Source organism: Tyto alba, unplaced genomic scaffold, assembly GCF_018691265.1.
Source record: "Tyto alba isolate M040663 unplaced genomic scaffold, T.alba_DEE_v4.0 Super-Scaffold_7, whole genome shotgun sequence".
Classification (NCBI taxonomy): Eukaryota; Metazoa; Chordata; class Aves; order Strigiformes; family Tytonidae; genus Tyto; species Tyto alba.
In genome coordinates this window covers 38,335,367-38,355,705 of record NW_024881328.1, presented here as the reverse complement: position 1 = coordinate 38,355,705, position 20,339 = coordinate 38,335,367, and the positions used below count along the sequence as shown (strand labels likewise).

Here is a 20,339-nt window from a genome sequence, read left to right as displayed (position 1 = left end):
AACCCCACAGGACCAACCACATAGGACCCATAAACCCCACAGGGCCAGCTGCAATGTGCCCTAAATCCCACAGGGCTCCCTAAACCCCACAGGGCCAGCCACATAGGACCCATAAACCCCACAGGGCCAGCTGCAATGTGCCCTAAATCCCACAGGGCTCCCTAAACCCCACAGGGCCAGCCACATAGGACCCATAAACCCCACAGCACCAGCTGCAAGGGACCTTAAACCCCACAGGGCTCCCTAAACCCCATATTACCAGCCACAATGGGCTCTAAACCCCACATGACCAGCCACAAATGGCCCCTAAACCCCACAGGGCTCTCTAGGCCCCACAGGGTCAGCTACCAGGGCTCTCTAAGCCCCACAGCGCCAGCCGCAATGAGCCCTAAACCCCACAGGATTCCCTGAACTCCCTCAGGTCAACAACTAAAAGCTCCCTAAACCCCCAAAAGCGCCTTTAGACCCCACAGAGGCCCCATGACCGCGCGCTGCCGCCTCACGCGGCGCCTCGGCGGGACTGACACCGGCGGCGGGTCCCTTCCGGGGCGGGGCGGGGCGGGGGCGGAGCGGAGCGGCGGCACCACCACCACCGGCACCACCACCACCACCATGATGGCGCAGCGGGCGCTGCCTAATCCTTACGCGGACTACGACAAGTCCTTGGCCACCGGCTACTTCGACGCCGCCGGGAGGGTGAGTGGGATCGCGGTGAGGCGGCCGGGGCGGCAGCGGGCCCTGCCCGGGGGCGGCTGCAGCGGCGCGAAGGGGCCCGCTCCCGGCCCGGCCGCGAGGCCAAGCGCGGCAACCAGGAGCCCAGCCTGGTCCTGAGGTACCCAGGGGGTTCTGACAGAGACCTGCCAGGTTAAAAACCATTCGGTTCGCTAGCTGTGCACCCTCCAAGTACCCCCAGCTTACTAAAACCCCACCCGCCTGTCAGTGCTTCCTTAATGTTTGGTGGCTTTGTGTTGTGTGGTTTGGTTTTTTTTTTGTTTTTTTTTTTTTTTTTCCTTCCCTTCTCCACAGCTGACTCCTGAATTCACCCAGCGGCTGAATAACAAAATCAGGGAGTTGCTCCAGCAGATGGAGAGGGGCCTCAAGTCTGCCGACCCGGAGGACTGCACCACATACACCGGCTGGGCAGGTAAGGTGGCCGGTTGGATCAGAGCGGATGGAGCAGGAGCTCTCTGGAGTGGACTTCTGGGTCAGGCCGTGGCAGACCGTGGGGATTTTGTTGGCAGTTTGCATGATCCACAGTAGATCCCTGTCAAGAACAGCGCTCCTGTGTGTTTTAATTCATTAAAACAAGGGGCTGTCTTTCTTGGGACTCCCTGTTTTTTGGAGCAGGTTTCGAGGTGTAGAGGGAAGCTGCCCAGCATTGCAGGGCAGGATTGGGTCTTCTCTTGGTTAATAGTGCCAAACATAGGCAACAGGGAAAGCCACCACCTGCTTGAGAGCAAACATGGGAGCCTTCGAAGGGACTGGCTCCAAATCTGGCTGTGGTGGGGATGGTGATAAGTAAACCAGTACTCTGTGACACAGGCGGATGCACGCGGTAGGTATTTACCTGCAGGGAGTCCTTGCATATGGCAGCAGTGAGCTTATGGCCTGAGATAATATCCGTCTTTTCTGTTTGGGCTGAATTTTATCTTACGGCATTGTCTGATTGGCAGGTTGCTCCATTCCTGTTCCCCAGGTAGTGCCCCTCCACTTAGCCAGGGCTAGTTCTGCTCCAGTACCTGCTAGAAGGAGCAGAAATGCAAATGTGAGTATAACAAAGGATGGAAGCCTTCCTCACCCTAACTCTTGCTTGCCAAGCTTCCAGGAGCTTGTCTTTTTCCTGTTCTGCATTTTCAACCTGGTTTTTCTTTCTTGGGAGCATGCTCTACCTTCCCCTCCCTACTCTTACCCACTGGAGCCAGGGAGGACACACCTTTCTCTGCCACCTCATCCTTGGTTACAGCTGTGTGCTTTGTCAGCTTTCCTGCCTTCTGCATTGTACCAGGCTCTAAGGAGGGACCCTGGGGTAGTTGCAATTAATCTCATGCTTGCTGCAAGATTCTTGCAGCTTCTTTTTTTTTCTTTTTTTTTTTGGCAATACACTGCAATCCTAAATGGTAACTTTCTGCACTATAATCTGGGTGTGGCTGGCTTGTACTTGGATGTTACGGAATTTAATGCTAACAGTTTGCTTGGGATAATGGTGTTCATTGTGTTGGTGCTAAACTAACACTGCAGCCTAATGACAGCAATGCTAGAAATGCCTGCTTAAAAATTTTAGTATGGTAGACAGGCACTGAGAGTACTCCAGAGCAGTTCATAAGAAATGCTAGGATGCCAGTATTAAATTCCAGCGTGGGAGAACATTGATTTCATCAGTTGCTGCCTGGCAGCATGCTGCTGCTTTTGCTGCCTGTGAATTTATGCGTTTTTGTTCAGTGCTGGCTGATTTCACCTTGGGAGACAGGTACAGCCTTCCAATCTGTGTGACCCTGCTTTGAAGTCCCATCAGATGAAAAACACTCCATACGTAAAGATGGTCCTCAGTCATGAGGGTGATACTTGGTAGAGTCTACCTCTGGAGAGAATAATTCAGGAGGACAATTAGCTGATACTAGGAGTACTCTGAAAGTCAGCATGGAGAAGGTAACCACCTTTCCCCAGAGACCATATTCCCTTCCTTAGGACAGCCTTGAGGAGCTTCATGTTGGAACGTGACTACAGTTGTGAAACAGTGGTTGAGAGTTCTGGTAGGATTTCAGCTCGTTTTTATTTGGAAGGGAATTTCTCAAGAGGAATTCTTCTCTTCCTTACAGGGCTCATTCCTCATTGGGCTCACAACCTTCTCGCCTTGGCTGATAGGATTAGAAAAAAACCCATGGAGAGATTTCCTGCAGGTCACAGCCAGCAAAGTGAAGTTTGCAGATATTATTTGTCACCCTCCTTTCTTTTCTAATCCTAGCTATATTAATTTATTCAGTGCTGGTTTCCAGAGACAAAATTAATTGGGCCAAGAGAGCAGCTTTTTCCTGTAATTGCTTATGTAGGAAAGGCTTGTTGAGTATCTTCTCATGTAAATCATTGCCCAGCAGTCTGAAATCAACCCGCACTCTTGTGGCCGCTAATAAGAGAAATTTGAAATGTGGCTCTCAGCTCAAACTCTGCATGAAATGTAACATACTTGAGCGTATTACATTACACTCAGTGATATACAGCATATGCTGGCATTTTACTTTGGAGCCTGTTTCTTTCCCAACGCACTTGACAGAGCCCTGTTCCCCCAGCCTGCATTTGTGCCAGGGAAGCCACAGTTTCTTGGCACGTGAAGTCGGAGCAGAGAGAGGGAAGGACTTGTATTTTCAGCTCAGAGGCAGTGAAAACAAGCTTTGGGTCGAGATTATCCAGCGTACGGCTGAATGCCCTCAAAACAGGCTTGAATCGGCTTGTTACAGTTTCATTCAGTTCCCCATAGAGATCAGGGCCCCTTAGGCAATACCTGGTATGTGCCTGGGTATAGACCAGACTCGGCTGTTGTGTTCTGTTTTGTCTTTTAATCAGTTTAGCTAGACTGCTGTAAAAGCTTTTGCAGTCTTAATCTGTTTCACTGGTATCCGAGCGTTGTTGACGGCAAACTGCCGTAAGCTAATTCCGAATCGGCAGCAGTTCAAATCCTGGCAGACGTACAACTGCCTCATCCATTTTCAAATAGATTAGCATGAGGATGCCAAAGAGTATGTACATGTGTGTTGGTATTTCTCATAGTGCAAGAGGCCTGGCTCCAAAGACCACCTCGACTGGGAGCATAGATGATGGAAAGGGAGTGGGAGGAGACTGACTTCACTCCTGTCACCTCCTAGCTGACTGACTGCAGAAGCTAGGAAGCTCCCGAGTCCGGTGCCCACTGCACTGTTGTGTCCTTCCAAGATGATGAGGTGATCTGCAACCTGAAACGGTATAGAAGGGAGAGATTTCCCTTCCTCCACATTATGGAGGTGCCTTTGGAATTTGTTTCCCATGCAAGCATTCCCTTCTCTAGCAATGTCATTAGTCATGGCTTTGAGAGCTCCAGGGCCTCTGAAACAGAGGGGTGAGCCCAGCTGGCCTGCCCCACGCACAGTTTTTGGCTGGCCTGTTGGCGAGCGGAGACAGGGAGCAGAGCTGAGTTTCCTTTTGAAAGGACTCTTCAAAAGACACATCAGATGAAAGGAAAGCCACATCAGAATGGATAGAAATTCTGACCATACCAGTTCAGGAAAGCTTCTGGAAAAACACCTGTCATTCACTTTGGTACAGTATCTTAGGTTTAACCTCAGAACCCAGAGAACTTGCATCTCCTTAACAGAGAATTCTGTTCCGAAAAACAGAAATCCTCAGATAATCCCTACAGAATAAGAGGCAGCAAGGCTGCATGTGATGAGAAATTAGCGTGCCTTGTGTCATCCCCATAAGCCACATTCCTGCCAAATGCTTGGTGGGTAGTTTTTGTGTAATGTCTGTTCTTGGAGATAGTATTTGACTGGAGAAGGCTCAGAGCATGGGATGTAAATTTGAAGTTGGCCTTACTATCAGGGGGTTGAATCAGATCATCTCCACAGATCCATTCTAACCTAACCTGTTGTAGGATTCTGTGATTGGGTAATGGGTAGTTTTGGTTTGGGCTGGGCTGTTTATTTTTTGTTTGTTTGTTTGGGGTTGGTTTTTGTGGGTAAAGCTTCTTTTGTAAAAAGGTTTTGTTACCCAGGTTTTAAGGCTAGAGAAGCTGAGGCACCCCAAAAAATGCCCCACGTCCTTCATTGCACTAGGAAGGCAAGCTGCAAGCTGTAGTAAAATGTACTTGTGGCTCCCCAGACACCTCTGAAATTGGGATGATACAGCCCTCCAGAGAAGATGTTTCACTGTCGCATTCAGCATGGCTTTGGAATGCATTTATGAGTGCAAGATAACATCCCATGTGTCTGCACTAGAAAAGATGCTTATTATCCTTTGAGCTGGGAAGTAAAGCTATGCCACCCCCTCTGTAACTTGAAACCATGCCTGACTTACTAAAATGACACCAGGTTTCTCACTAGAAACCGTTGGGCTTCATCACTCTGTGCAGAGGTAGGTTTCCACTTCCCTCTCTGACATCCTGCTTTGAGGGTGCTGGCAAGCTTACTTCCCTGTGTCAGCACAAGATCTCCAAGCATCATTATTACTGTAGATGGCAGCTTTGGAACTCCTCCAAATTAGGTCAAGAAATGTCCTCTTGTGGCAACCTCGTGCCCTTTGTGAAAGGACCACACTGCAGCTCAGCTCCTGGTGGACAAAGAGGCATGTTCAGAACAGTCTAATGGGCATCCCTGCTGGTGCTGTCAGCAAGGGGACTGCAGTGGGGCTGACACCAAGCAGTGCTTCCTTTCACTTTTATCCACTCCTATTCAGCCTGAAGGGGAAACTTTGTCTCACTCTGGCTGTTCTCTCACCAGCAGAACTGGTTGCAATGGTAGTGCAATCCAACGTAACAAGTCTAAACTTGCAGGGAAGTTGAGGCACAGCTTTACATCTCTTTGATCAACGGAACGATCATATGGATGAGAGATTCTTTCAGCCTGCCACAAGGATTTAGCTCTTGAACAAGAACTTTTCTGGCATCTCCAGCGATGGCTGCTTTGTTGAAAGCAATGGTTGCTAAAGTCAGGGCCATCAGCAGTAGCCAACTGGTGCAGCTGGTGCAAACAATTCCATTTCTACTATGTAAATTTAAGTCTTCTCCTCTGCCCTGCTGAAAAGAAACCTCTAATGCAAGGCACCTCTCTGCATCTACAGCACTGCTCATCCAGGAAGGCAAGAGGAGAGAGATGATGTTTACTGTCCTACTGAAGACGTTAAATAAACAGGCTTTGTGAGAGACACGCAGAATTGATTTTTGCCTCCTGATTCCCTGCAGTGAGCAAGCATCTCGGGCATTAACACGCCAGGGTATTGGCTTCCTGCACACTCGAGATGACGGTTTCAGTCATCAGAGCCCTGCTAACGGGTGTGCTGTCAGCAGCACACGTGTTCACTGCTGTCCTGCACCATCAAGTGAAGTTATGCATTCTCCATCATGTGTGGCTATGCAACAGGTCTTAGGCTGCAAGGAACAAAAAACTTTGAAGTGTGGAAAAACTACAGCGAAGAAGATCCCATAGTGGCCAATAAACAGAACAAAGCCTATACATCTTTGGCAGTAGCAGGCCACAGGCAGCCACTGTGTGGCAGTTCTGCTGGAAACAACCAGGAGTCTCAGAGGGCACAAAAATAGGGCACGTTTCCAACTGGGACACTGAACACAGACCTGCAGGGCACACAGAATAGGAGCAGATCCACTGCTTACCTAGACCCATTTGACTGATGATGCCATGTTTGCATAGTGCTTAAAGCACACCAAGCAAACACCCAGTCGGTCAGCAACCCCCCCCTCCCCCCGGTCAGTACTGTTGGAGAGGGAGCGAGGCAGAGCTGTGGAACAGCTTCTGCAGAGCAACGCTGTGTAGCTGAGCCAGGTTCCTCAGGTGGAAACACTCTTTTCTCCAAACTGCACTGCCTCTGAAATATGCTGCCTACATCTTGGCACAACGGTCGGTATAAGATGTACTCCAGCCAGGTGACTTCATTTTGTATCCCTCTACGTACATCTGCAAACATTTCTTCTTTGTGCATGGGCCTGCCCTCCTCTGCTGGCCTTCCCTACTTTTGGGCTTGCAGATAGCAGAGCAAGCGGTGGGCTGAAGGCAGCACTGCACTGTGCCCTTCTGATTGGCTTGGGAGTACAAATTCCTTGAGGAATGAGTTGAGAAGACTGGGTTTAGGTTCAGTTTGTAAGGCCTTCAGGTTTTAAAGAAAAAGGAAAAATGAGTGACTTGGGGAAGCAGCTCATCCCTTCCATCCTTTAGTATAGGTCAAGGATTTTTTTGGAGTCTTTTCCAAAGATGCTTGGGCCTGGGAGAAGGGGGGATGAGAAATGTTTTAAAAGAGAAGAGGCAAAGAAGTCAGAGGAAAATAATGCTGAGGCATTTTCTTTCCAAGAATTCAATTCTAGCAGTGGTCTTAGTATGGTAGTTACGTACATAATGAAGGTGGTATGATGGCAGTGGGAATAGAAGCTACTTACAAAGCAAAAAGTTATATATTAAAGCAGATAAGTCAAGAGTGCAAGTTGTGCTCAGACAGATATCGGGCCTATTAAAGTCTAGAAGCTGTGCTAGGTGCTAAATAAATGAAGGAGAGTCACTTGACATTTGCTAGCTGGAAGAGGAGGGTTTCCCTTTAAAGAGGGGCTTCATAGCCACATCCTTACAGACTTGAGTGATGGCACTGTACATCTGAGCTCTCTCTGGAAATACTAACATTGAACTGCTTAGGGAGAGGACAAGGTTATTAGCTTCAGCAGGAAATGGAAATTTTCCCTTAATATACATTTGGAATTGAACTGTCTGTAACACAAAGCTTTGGAGATTACCCATGCAAAATGAGAAAACAATCGAAATTTAAAATTGTCCTCAGTATCATGGAAAGTAATTTTGCAGCATGTTTGCCCCCCTTCACCTTGCCACATCAAAATATGCGGAACTTGGCTCTATTAATTTAGGTTTAAAGGCAGGACCTGATTCTTCTTAGAAATGGTTACTGGTAAGGGGAGGAGTAAGCTTTTCTCAAAGTGCTGTAGGCCAGTAGCTTTCTTCAGTGCATGTTTGAGGATGCCTTCCAGATCAGAAGGATGATTCAAATGTGGCAGACCTTTCAGACACAGACTTGCTGAGGACTCCTCAACTAAAAGCTTCAAGAGCTGGATGAAGACAGGGCAGTCAGAGGCAAAGGACAGCAATTGATGTGACTTCTCAGTAGCACAATTGTTTCTGTAGTTGGCCAGCCCACTGAAAACATCCAGGGAGGACCATGCAGCCTTTTCCAGTGTTCCAGGTAGATGTTGCTGTTCCAGACAAGGGCTGATCTCCTGAATGATGTGATGCTGCAGAGGAGAGTCAAGTAGCCCTTTTCTTTTCTAGGGTGCACTAGTCCTTGGTGTAGGGCTTGGGACCTGCTCAGCAGCAGGAGATGATGGCCAGGGAGCTGTAACAATGTTGCTGGTGCTTCCCAGTGGGAGGGAATTTAAAAAAAAAAAAAAAAAAATCAAGCCAAGTGGGATGTCCTAAGGGTGCTGCTTCTCAGTGCTGATGACATGTCATTTTTTAAAATATCCAATCCAAGCCAAGTGACTCAACCCTTTATCTCCTGGCATGGGAAAAAATAATTGAGATAAGGTAACAACTCAGCACTGCTCTGCCACAAATAGCATCTCACCCAAAGATGATTTTTTGTTTTTGTTTTTTTTTTTTTCCCTTCACAGGTTAGCGACAGTCCCAGGTACAGATGGTAGATTTAGGTGGGTTTGTCTAGGCCTTATCTTTTGCTCCTCGCTATTAAAATTGTATCTAAACCCGTGTATCAGAAGCTCTGCTGTCCTCCAGGACCTCCTGGGTCAGACACTGCTGTTTGTCTTGACCTGCAGTCCAGTCATGTGCAGCATCAGGTACAAGGAGGTCACAAAGCAGGAAGAGAAGGTGTGGATGCTGCAGCTATGGGTTCTGCCCCTGGATGTGCCCGACAAGCCTGTCTAGAAGCTTATGCCCTAGATAAAGCTGAGGGCCAGGCTTTTAGGTTCGTTGAAACAACCAAGGTGCATAGTGTGAAGGGTAAACTTTTCTGGTGCACACAACCTTTATGTTCCTTCTGCAGGCATTGCTTTGCTGTATTTGCATCTGTATGACGTGTATGGAGACCCATCCTACCTTCAGGTGGCCCACGAGTACGTGAAGAAGAGCCTGAGCTGTCTGACAAGACGATCCATCACTTTCTTGTGTGGAGATGCCGGGCCCCTGGCAGTGGCTGCTGTCATCTACCACAAACTGCAGAACCAGAAGCAGTCAGAAGAATGCATCACGCGGTAAAACGCTTGGTTATGTCTTTGACCTAATGTTCCTCTTGATTATAGAGCTGGTCTGGGCTTCTACCGGGCACTGTCCACCAAGCCTGAATAGATTGTGTTGAAGTCTTATCTGAGAGATAATCCAGTAATTTAGCAAGGCAGTGCAAACCTGTCCTGGCCTGGGGAAAGGGCTATCTTAAGGACAAACACACTTATCTGGCAGCTTTCAGGCTGGGTGAGGAGCAAGGATATTGTTCAGCTGGTATTTCCATCTTAAAAATAATTCCAATAAACGCAGGGAGAAAAAAAAGTGCCCAAATTATTAAAAAAAAAAAAAAAAGGGGCAAAAAACAAACAGAAGGTGAGGTTTGGTATATTTTCAGAACCCTCAAATTTAGCTTTACAGCCATTTTGATGAAAAGGAGAAATGTGGTAGGATTATTAGATTAATTTTGTCAGTCACTTCCGCTTGCTATTTATTAGTTGACTTTGACTTAAACCTAAGATTGGCAACATCCCTTTCAACTGCTGAATGCAGCTGATTATGATTCATTTCTTTCTATTTCCTGCCTTTCCTCAACTGTTTTCAAATTTATTTTTGTTGGGTACTTAAGACAAGAAAAGGACAAACAAGCAGTCCTGCAGTCAGATCAGCATGTAGCAGAGGAAGGAAAAAAAAGTTAAGGAGACACAGTTGCAAGCTTTTCTTGCTTAAGGGAGGTCAGTGGTGGGAAGGTGAGAAACAGCCTTGTAAAGAGTTTCCATTTACACATGGTCAGCACAAAAGCAAGACAAAACCCCTGACACTTCAGAGCAACACTGAGTGCCCTTAAACAGCTATGAGCCAGTGATGCAGGATATCAATTTAAAAATCCATGGGTGGGAATCAGAGATGCCTGTATGGTTTGGACACCAAGTTCCCACTCCCTTAACTAAGAATAGCTTCTGCTTCATGTGGGTACAGTCTGACAGAACTCTCTTCTTTATTCTTAAAATAATCTGTGGTTAAGGTTTTACTTAATACTGTATCAGTGGTGAATCTCACTATGATTAATATATTTGCTAACGAAAAGGGAACTAATCTGTCAAACAGTACCGACCAGTTATGGTCAATGCATAAGCACCAAGTTGTGAAAAATCCCTAATTCATGTTTTCTTGCTGCAGCTTTCCCCTCCCCATATCCCTCCTGTTCTGTCTGTAGTTTTGTGGCAGAATGGAAACTCGTTATTAATTCTACACTGCCATCTAATGGCATAATAAAGGCAGGGCCTTGGAAATTGTTTTTGTCATACATCTGAGAGGAATTAAAAAGAAAAAGTTGGCTTTCTCGAAGGAACAGTTACACTGTCCTTCCTCTGCCACCAATTCCCAGAGCAGTTATCCTGACCATGCTACCTCTAAAAAGAGAGTATTTCTTTGAGAAATAGCTCCCTTAATGGAAACTCTTAAGCGGGTTTTGAGTATGCTGTTTAGTTATAGAGCAATTGCTAAGTTATGCAGTGCAAGTGCATTTCTATTGCAGCTGTGGAGAAGGAGGGCCTTTCTCCATTTTGTTCTGTCTTTCAAAGCACCTTATCTTTACAGAGCCAAGGAGAGAATCCATCAACCAGGTTTTACCTGCAGTGGAAGAGACAGAAGCTTGCTTTTTCTTAGCTCCTTGCTCTTGCCTAAATGAGTTCATGACCAACAAATGTGATTTTATGCTCTGGAGCAACTAACATTTCAGGGCAGCCCGTTTTCCAAGAGCCTGTGAAAATCTGAGCCGTGTTCCAGGAGTCCTCTTTTCTCTGCCATCTCCCAACAATTCAGAAGGTCAAAGGTTTGCTTTTACAGTCAGTAGCATACAAAAATCCCATCTTGCTCTACAACTGTCTCACTCTCCCCTCTGTCCAAAAACTACTGGTTTTTGACAGTTGAGGTAATAGGCTGATATGCGAGCAGGAGTGACTCTTCCTTTCAGGGACCTCAGTTTACCCCCTCGCACCCAAGAAATGCATTCTATGTGCAATCAGTCCAGCAGCATCCCAGGCATCTCTTGCTGCACGCGTGCCCTGCCCCACATTTCAAAAACAACAGAAACTGCTGGCAGGCTTCCTCCCCTGATTATCCTGGCTGGGAAATCAGCTAGAGGTAGAAGCAGTAATGTATAAGGAGCAAGGATAGCAGCTCCAGCTGCTCCAGATTTCCCCACAGAAAGATTTTACATCCAGACCTCAGAAAATCCCTACTGTGAGTATTATTGTTTATCTACCCATCCATTCCTTCTTTTGCACTTGACATTCCCCTGACATCTCAGAGCTGAACATCACCAGCCAGCATCTCTTCTGGCCAGCCTGCTGCTAGGCAGAGTCCATCTGTCTAAACACTGGTTTCCTCCTTAGAAACCCTCCTTGTCATCTGCCTTCCTTGGACTTGGGGACAGGGGATGTGAGAGGGAGCAGGGCTTTCCTTTCAGCCCGTGGAGCTGAGAGACCCCTCCTTACTCCTAGTCTTGGGTGTAAAGTATGTCTCTTGGGTTTAATCTGTGAGAAATCTCCCCCATGGAGCAATGCACATCTTAAGTGGTACATGAGGAGACAGGGCCAGTTGACCTTGAGGCACTGCTTTCTCCTTCAGTATCCCTACTCACTTTGAGTCTGGTGCCAAGGAAAAGTTTCCTGCCATGGGGAGTCACAGCCCAGCATCCTCTCTCTGCTCTGAGGGTACTTTGGACATTTGGTTGCTTCTTTCCTTTGCAACACATTGTTCTTCCCAGGAGCAAAGGCTGCCAAGACACCTTTTCTGCTCCTGACACTGCTGTGACAGGGGGAAGCCCTGCACACACACAGCTCTCCTGGCTGGTTTCTTAGGCCTCTCCCCATTGCAGCCGCAGCAGGAGGCAGCTGAGGGAACAGTCCTGAAGCCACTTACGTTGGTATTTTTAAAGTGATGGCATTTTTCAGATGCCATCTCAGGGGTAAACAGAAAAATAAAGCCAAAACAGGTCACATCCCTGTGTGCTGCTCTGACAGGGAAGGACATCCAGCCTTGTTGGAAGTGTGATGAGAGGCAAAACAAAGGAAAAATTGCATCGAGAGGGTACTGGGCTACAAAGCACCAGTGTGAAGAGCTGTCAGTCTCTGTTAGCACCACAGAAATATCAGCAACTTTGCAACATGATGATAGAAAAATGGCAAAGAAAATATCTGACTCCAGCAGACCTCTTGCTCTGCACTTGTGGGCTAAAGCCTGCTGCCAGCCAAGCTGTCCTCAGTGCAGTGTTGGACCACAGACCAGCCCACAGCCCTCACACTACCCTGAGCTATCCTCACTACTGCTCAGCTCTCCCTAGAGATTTCTTACATGTGCCACAGAGGCTTGACGTTAGACGACATGTCCAGCTGCTTCTCCCCAACTCTTACCTAGATTTTTAGCTCATGGAAGCACCTATTTCCCACTGACGGTGTAGCCCTGGCCACTCGCAGGCATGGAGAGAAAGGGGCTTTTCTGTGAGGACTTCTGAGAATAAGGGGTGAGATTTTTCCACATACCATGAGCACCAGTTTGACTTTCTAACGTCTGTTGAGCAGCTAAATTAAACAGATACCAGTTTAGGTTTGAAAATAGTCATTTTTGGCAGAGGGTCTGCCTTGCCAGCAGCATCACAGGGAGGTAACGGTGGGCAGGCTTTGCTTGCTGAAGTACAGCAGCCTTTCCTGAGCAGCCAGCAACTCTATGCTGACCACTTCCTATCGCCCAGGTTTCCCCACAGCTAGCTTTCCCAGAACTGGTGTTCTCAAAAACAAGCATAGTACGACTTCATCGTAAAGAGCTGAGCAGACTAGAGCAATATGTCAAACAAAAAGCAGAGGGGAAGGAGGGATTTGGCACCTTGCATAGCTGGAAGGCCGAGACCTAGAGACTGGCCTGACACGTCTCAGGGCACAGGCAGCGTGAAGGAACAAACCATGGATTTGAGCTCCAGTCTCACTGCTTGGTTACATGGCTTTGAGTGTCCTCTAATCTCCCTTGTGAATTTTTTCTTTGTAGTTTGCTCCATCTGCACAAGCTTGACCCACGAGTGCCCGATGAACTGCTGTACGGACGCATGGGCTATCTCTATGCACTGATATTTGTGAACAGGCACTTCGGAGAAGAAAAAATCCCCCAGAGTCACATTCAGCAGGTACTGTGGCTTCTTCTGATTTGTTAGCTGTCTCTTCCCATGCAGCTTATCTTTGGGCACCTAAAAATCAATGCTAGATGTAGAGAACTGTGGTAACAAGGGAGAAAACATATCATGGCATTCCTGCTGCTCTTCTTCTGAAGTAATGAAGCACCACACGCCCCCTCCACCCCACCCCCCCCCCCACCCATCCATATAAATCCACAGGGAGTACTGAACGGGCATACATTTCACTCCCTCAACCACGCTCTTCCCTCTGCTTGGGCAGAAAAACAAGGCTTTTGTTCTGTGTCAGGATACTCACTGTGCTGTGTCCAAGACAACAGCATTTCCCTCACCCACATCTGTTCCCATCCGCAGGTCTGTGAAGCAGTTGTAGCCTCAGGAGAGAGCTTGGCCAAAAGGAGGAACTTTACGGCAAAGAGCCCACTGATGTATGAGTGGTACCAGGAGTACTATGTAGGGGCAGCCCATGGTTTGGCTGGGATTTACTACTATCTCATGCAGGTAGGAGGCACTGGAGGGGAGGGGCCTTCAACAGCTGTTTAACATTTCTTTGAACAAGGAGGAGGACCATTGGAATTGGCTCTCAGTGATACCAAGCTGGGCAAGATCCCTTGCCTGATGGACTAACCATGTTTGATCCTGCATCCCCACTTCTAAAGGTTTTCTTCAAGTCTTTGCCATTTTTCTATCATCATGTTACAAAGTTGGTGATATTTCTGTAGTGTTATCAGAGATTGAATTGTCCACCTCCATGGAGATCTGTAGAGAAATGTAACTTACATTATACCAGTAGTTTCACATAATGGAGGCCTGTAGGTCAGCTGGGTCTCAGCTTCCCTCTCTTGTGTTAATTGCTTATAAAGTATTCCTTTTTGTTGGTTTCTGTGGGCTTTCGGCATTTTTTGAAGCAATTACTGGGAGCAATATCAGATCATTACAGAGTGAGAATCTCTGTAAGAAAAGCATGGTGAAAGAGACTGTGTTCATAGTAGGAAAGTGGGGAATGCCTTTGTTTCCAAATCAGGGCCTACATCTAAATGTGAGAGAGGTGGGACTTTTTACTTGGATAAAGCAGCTGAGTTCTGTAGTGCCTGAAGTAGGCAGGGCAGGACAAGAGGTTGGGAGCTGCAGCGCCCCTTTGCTTTGATGTTGTCTTTCTCACAATTTCGCACAACTCACAGGAGCTCTGGGAATATTCCCTTCCCTGGCTCTGAAATGAGGGTGATAATTCCCCTATGTGGGTCACTTTGTACATAAATTTACAGTGCTTAAGCTCTTAGAAGAATAATAGCAATAAGTGACATTGCATTTTCAAAGCGTTAAGGGCACCCACTGAGCAACGCAAATTATTTTAACGTAGCAGTGTTCGTAGAAATCTTTTATTACGCCCAACTCTCACAGCAGGTGGGAAAAAAGCCACCAGGTTTCAAGTATTGGAGCTTTCCTTCAGGACTCTGTGGTTGGTGGTTTTTAAGCAGAAGGAGATTTGGCAAGAGAAGGATGCGAGGTGATTATTGCCCAGGAGTACAGAACAGCTAGCTGGGAGCAGGGGAGACAGCACTGTGCTGTGAGCCCAAATTTGGGGCTGAGTCCCTGAGCTTGTTGCCAGGCTGATGTTTTAAATAACTTCAAGTCTTCCGTAAAATACTTCATGGGCTTCATGCTTCTCTGCGGTATGAAGTACAAGGAGCCTGGTTCAGCCAAGCACGATGCACAAAAAGCCTTGGAAGCAAACAAGGGAAATATGGAGGGGAGAACATTGAACTTTTATCTCTAATACACCACAAGTATTGATTTTTAATTTTCAAGTTATCAACCTGGGAACAGTGTGATCCTTAGACAAGAGTGCTCATTGCAGTCTGCCATGAGAAATTAGAACTGCAGAGATTTCATGTGGGCCAGTGTCATTGTAAGAGGACACTCAAGCTTCCATCTGAGGTCAGCAGTGAAGTCACCCCCTTGTAATTACCCAGAAATATCTGTGAAAAAGCAGCATCACAGTCCACCACGTGGGCTGGCCCAGCAGCTCAGAGCTGAGGTGCTGCAGGTGTTAGGAATCATTCCTGGTATTCATCCTTAATATTGATTTTAGACAGTTTACTCCAACTCTAGGTACCTGAAATTATTCCTACTCATCTTCAGAAAAAGAAGCAGGCAGCCCTCTTGCTTAGAGGGTCAAGTGACGTGCAAGGGGCAGTCTGTGGTTCTGGGAATTCAAGGGTATGACTGGAAATAAGTCTCTGCCAAAGGGCAGAGCAGCCTGGGGCCGTGTGGGTATTTGTGATGTGCGAAAGCCTGGACCAAAGAAATTACTTCATTTACAAGGAGCAAGAGGGAGCGTGGTCATAGTTGGCTTTGTTTCCACCTTTGAGGCAGATCTTAGGCCTCTTAGGGACAGACAGAATGGTAATTCTCCCTGATCTAATGCTTTCTCTCTCTTAGCCTGGCCTTGGAGTGAGCCAAGTAAAACTGCACAACACAGTCAAACCCAGCGTGGACTACCTCTGCCAGCTCAAGTTCCCATCTGGCAATTACCCTCCATGCATCGATGACACCAGAGACCTACTCGTCCACTGGTGCCATGGGGCACCAGGTGTTATCTACATGCTTGTCCAGGCCTACAAGGTAAAGACCCTTTGGGGACTCCTAAATGTAGAACTTCATCATGGAGAAGACTCTGTTGAGACCCCCCTGCCTGAGGGTAGGATGGTTTGGTACAATGAAATCACCCCACGGGGACCACTGACCATACGGAAATTAATCTCCTAGAAAATTATTTCTGAAAATACCTGTCAGCTGTGTGGGGTATCCTGTTGCAGGTGAGAGATGGTGACAATCAGTTGTGTGCAAAATAATGGTCATACAGCCCCTTTCATCACATCAAAAACATCTTCCTTTAAACTAGACAGCAAAGTTCTAGCATTAAGATTTCAGTAGGACAGAAACTAATTAACCCAAACCTCCCAACTCACACAGGGATGCTCTCTGTGTGGAGGAAATCACCTCAGCAAGGGGGAATATTTCTTGTCTCTACAGGTCTTTGGGGAACAGCAGTACCTAAACGATGCCCTGCAGTGTGCAGAAGTGATCTGGCAGCACGGGTTACTGAAGAAGGGCTATGGGCTGTGCCACGGGACAGCTGGCAATGCTTACGGCTTCCTAGCGCTCTACAACCTCACTCAGAACATGAAATACCTGTACAGGGCCTGCAAGGTAAGAGCTTGTGTGAGGGAGGGAGAGGGGATTCAGTCACTTCGGACTTTTATGTCACCGCCTTTGCCTTTGCAACCCAATTTCTAGTGTGGCAGTGATGCAGCTACATCTGACCAGCTGCACCAGAATAGTCCTTCAGCAGCACAGTCACTGTCTGACAGCCTGTGCAGGAGGAATATCGTGCAGAAGCCTTGCTCTGCAAGGGATAATGTGTAGATGAGGGTGGTATTTTTTTTACGATCAATCTTTAACAAAATTTGAACATTTTTTGTTACTCTTTTCTGAGTTTGCAGAGTGGTGTTTAAGCTATGGCCAGCATGGGTGCCGGACCCCAGACACGCCCTTCTCTCTCTTTGAAGGTGAGCTCCATCTCTAGGCTTGTGTTTTGCTCCTGGATCCGAGCTGGTCCAGCACCAAGGAAAACTGAATACACGTTCCACTAAAGTCTTTGTAAAACTCAGTGTAGAGGATGGAAAGGAAATTAGATTCACTGTTTTCACCCTCTCCCAGAAGCAGTCTTCTTGTAGCACAGGCTAACGTCTTAGCTGGAGCATCTTGTCCTCTAGGGCCTCCCACACAGTTTCTGCATACAGGTCTCAAGGGTAATTCTTTAATGGGTACAGACCAAAGTCTACCTTGTGGTAATTTTTAGCCTGACTTCTCAGGCAACCTCTTTTCTGTGCATTTTCAAGGATTAAAGTCCTTCCTGGGCTTCCCAGTTCTATTGCAAAAGTGAGTGAGGAACAAATGGGTCTGCTTTTGTAGGCCTTGAGGCACTTTGTGGCTCCTCCTAACGACTCCCCCAAAATCTGCCATCAGCAGGCACCTGCTGAAAGAGCCAGTTCCTCAGCTCACATAAATCTCCCTAGCTTTGCTGCAAGCCGAGGAACAAGAGCAGTTACATCAGTGAGGACCTGAGGCAGCAAAGTCACAGGTATTTAGATTTTGTATTCACATTGTTAAACCTGTGGACAGATCAAGCAGAAGGGAGGGAGCTGGAGGAGCAAAGACCCATCGTGTTTTCCCAGGTGCTTTTAAACATTTGATTAACTTCACAATGCTTTCCCCACTGAATTACCTAAGTTTCTTGGGAAACCTGGTTCAGACCATGGAAATTATTTAGGTACTTCTGAAAACATTTTCCTTGCTTCTGTCTTCAGGATTCCTTCACCCCCTGGATAATTGATTAAACGGGTGCCCAAAGGGAATCTCTCTGAAGCACATTGTGTTTTCTCATCCTCAGGAATGGCTGGAACGATTTACTTTCTCGCTGACCTGCTGGTGCCAACCAAGGCCAGGTTCCCTGCATTTGAACTCTAAATCTGAGCTTGGCAGTTTCTTGCCTGAATCCTTCCACACTTGGAAGAGCAGTTCGAAGCTGCTTTCTCCTTCCAAACTCATCGTTGTTCACCTAACTGAACGTAAATCCATCCTCCTGAGGGCATGCTGGGTTCTCTAATATTTCTAGTCGCCTCATTGCATTGTTTCAGTTTAAAAGACAGAGTGCAGATTTTGCTGGTGTCTCTTAAAACCGCAGGGCTGCAGGTAGGGAGCAGGGAGAAAATGTACAGTATTTTGTTGGCTATAGAGTTTTGCTATTTTCCCTATCCCATTTCCTTGGAGAAAGTTTTCTATTGAATGTAACTTTGGCCATTTAATTCTTACCTTTTTTTTTTTTTTTTGTGCTGACAAATGGTTGCAGGAATTTAGTTGCCTTTGGAAAACAAAAGATGAAAAACTGAGACCTGCCCTGCAAGTTGCTTTTAAATGTTTTCTTTATGAGCACCCAGGCAGTAGCAGTTCAGTAGCTGAACATGAAGCAAATGTGACAGACTGTGGAGTCTTTATATATGTTTTTTTAACATGAGATTGCAAGTGGCACAGCTGGAACTGACATGCTAAAGCCTTGTCCTGAATTTCCACCTGTCTGCTTTAAAGGCAAAGGCTCTGTCTAGCTCTTTTGTGCATTTTTTCCAGTAACAGGCAAATAATCCACTAGCTTTTGTGCTTATTTGCCATCTTATGCTAAACCTTGCAAAAGGCCATCGATCATCTAATGGAAAACTCCAATCTAAAAGTGAGCTAAGCATGCTTGCTGGCGTGGTCTCTTCTGTTTAGCTTTGACAGTTTATTTTGTAGTCTTTATTTAAAAGTGTGTGTGAATATTATAGGTGTTAGGTGGTGCCAGGCCCACCAGCAGCAGCATGGGAAAAGAAATGTATTTCACTGAGTTCTGTCAGTGTTTAACCTATTACCTTTAGAGATGTTGTTTACATGCTTTGTTTTATAATCTTCCTGAACCTGGATAATTTGAGTCACTTGTTTGCCTTGTTACGTAGTTTGCTATGCAACCACACATTTACCCAACTGCAAAATCTGCCCTGGGTTAAATAGCTTTGACCTGTCAAGCAGGCCTGATGCTTGCAAGGGGTAAATCTGTTTTTCCACCCTTAGCTGATGCTACACTGATTTGCAGCAATTAGGGACCTGACCCTATAAACCACTTTCTTAGCACTGAGCATGAGCTAAACACTGAGTGCAGTGGCAGTTCCTGATGCAGCCGTGCCGCTTTGTGCTGTTTGAAGGCAGCTCCTCAGCCTGCACAAAAGTGGATGTGGGGTTTGATCTTTTTAGAGGCCCGGTTGCTGAGTGCCTCCGGCCACCGAAGAGCAGGTGAGCAGCTGCAGGGCAGTGCAGGCAGCCTCCAAGCCGGTGCTCTCCTGTACCAGCAGTAGTAAAGCAGGAGGACCAGACCTGGCACACTGACACAGCTCGCTCACGTGTGCCTGAACACAAGGCAGCCTAGCCCCAGCAGCAGAGGCAGACCCTCGAGAACCTCCTGGATGGGTTGCTCCAGCAAAAAAGTAGAAACCATTCCTGGAAGGCTGCCTGTTTCCTCAAAGCCCAGCCTCCTGCTGCCAACATATGTTCCTGGAATTTCATCAGAAGACAGCCTGAAGTGCAGAGAAGCTCATCTGCTTTGAGCTGGGCATCGCTGTCAGAAGCCCCAAGCTCATGCAGGCTCAGCAGTGGTCATCCTCTTCCATTCACAGGGCCTAAACAACACAGAGAGGTGACTGCAAAGGGACAAGCATAGCCCCGAGAGCGAGATTTGGCTAATCATACAGTTTGGGGGTGAGATCCTGCAGTACGTGAGGCCCTGCTGTAGGTTACCTCCCAGCTTGGCTGGTGCGATGGCAGCGTAGGGACACTGCTCAGAGCCTGGGTTCCTCCTGGGCGCTGATTCTGTAAAGGAGATGGTTCGTGCAGCCCGGTGTCACGGCAGCATCGCAGCCCAGGGTTCATACACTGATCAGGGGGTCGTCAGGGCCTGGTGTACAGCTGCTGAGTGAGTGCAGCACTGTTTAATAAAAATGCTGAAATGAACAGGCTTTGTGTTACTGTTACTCTTCTGCTTTGTGACCGGCATTCATGTCTGAGGAGATCAAGGTATGCCACAAGAGCCACTCTGGTGGCTCCTGGAGGCTCACTGGCCTCCTACCCACCCGGAGCGTTACAAGCGTTTCATGGTTTTCTCTGTCTCCAATCCATTGAGGCCAGCCCTGTGCTTTCCCTCGCAGGCTGGGCTTTTCTCCCAGCACATCGTTTTGCAGCACGATCTCTCTCCAAGGCTGTGTCCTCCCTGGTGTGGAGGTCCCATCTGACAGGCCGGAGCTGGGCAAGGTTGGGAATTAAGGTTGTGTCCCCCTCATGCGATACCACAGAAGCAGCTGTGGGAGAAGCAGCCATGCGAGGCACAAAGCTGCTGGTGAAGGGCTTCATTTGCATGAGTTAGCCAGCCAGACCTCGCTTCTCTCCAGCATCTGGTCTGACTTCCATCCCTCTGCACCACTATCGCACCTTTCCCCCTTCTCCTATTATTTTGTGCACATTTTTTCCACCAGTGTAATACCTGGGCCAAATTTGAGTAGGGTTTTCTAATGGTAACACCCAAGGGAATGTGGCTGGTCCCAGTGAGACCATGAGTCATGCTCCAGGCCAGCAGG

The 20,339-nt window shown here is 47.4% G+C and overlaps 1 protein-coding gene across 3 annotated transcripts; it reads left to right on the top strand.

Moving 5' to 3' along the window:
- The first annotated feature begins 556 nt into the window (after nt 1-556).
- LANCL1 (LanC like 1) lies at nt 557-19,719 on the top strand. Of its 3 annotated transcripts, none has more exons than XR_006164543.1 (9): nt 557-696; nt 1,027-1,144; nt 8,758-8,965; nt 12,978-13,113; nt 13,474-13,620; nt 15,562-15,744; nt 16,156-16,332; nt 16,626-16,691; nt 17,576-19,719. XR_006164543.1 is itself a non-coding variant. In XM_042784018.1 (9 exons), the coding sequence occupies exons 1-9, from the start codon at nt 613-615 to the stop codon at nt 17,650-17,652; spliced, it is 1,182 nt and encodes a 393-aa protein (XP_042639952.1). In that variant the 5' UTR covers nt 557-612; the 3' UTR covers nt 17,653-19,719. The 3 variants fall into 3 exon arrangements, 2 of the variants coding, with proteins under 2 accessions (XP_042639952.1, XP_042639951.1); XM_042784018.1 differs by having other exon boundaries at nt 1,048-1,144; nt 16,619-16,691; XM_042784017.1 differs by having other exon boundaries at nt 16,619-16,691.
- The last annotated feature ends 620 nt before the right edge of the window (nt 19,720-20,339 follow it).

Excerpts from the sequence above, each read along its gene's own strand:
- LANCL1 (XM_042784017.1), top strand. The coding sequence starts at position 613 with ATGATGGCGCAGCGGGCGCTGCCTAATCCTTACGCGGACTACGACAAG. Across the intron at positions 697-1,026 it reads ACTTCGACGCCGCCGGGAGG|CTGACTCCTGAATTCACCCA; the intron begins GTGAGTGGGATC and ends CCTTCTCCACAG. Across the intron at positions 13,114-13,473 it reads CCCAGAGTCACATTCAGCAG|GTCTGTGAAGCAGTTGTAGC; the intron begins GTACTGTGGCTT and ends TCCCATCCGCAG.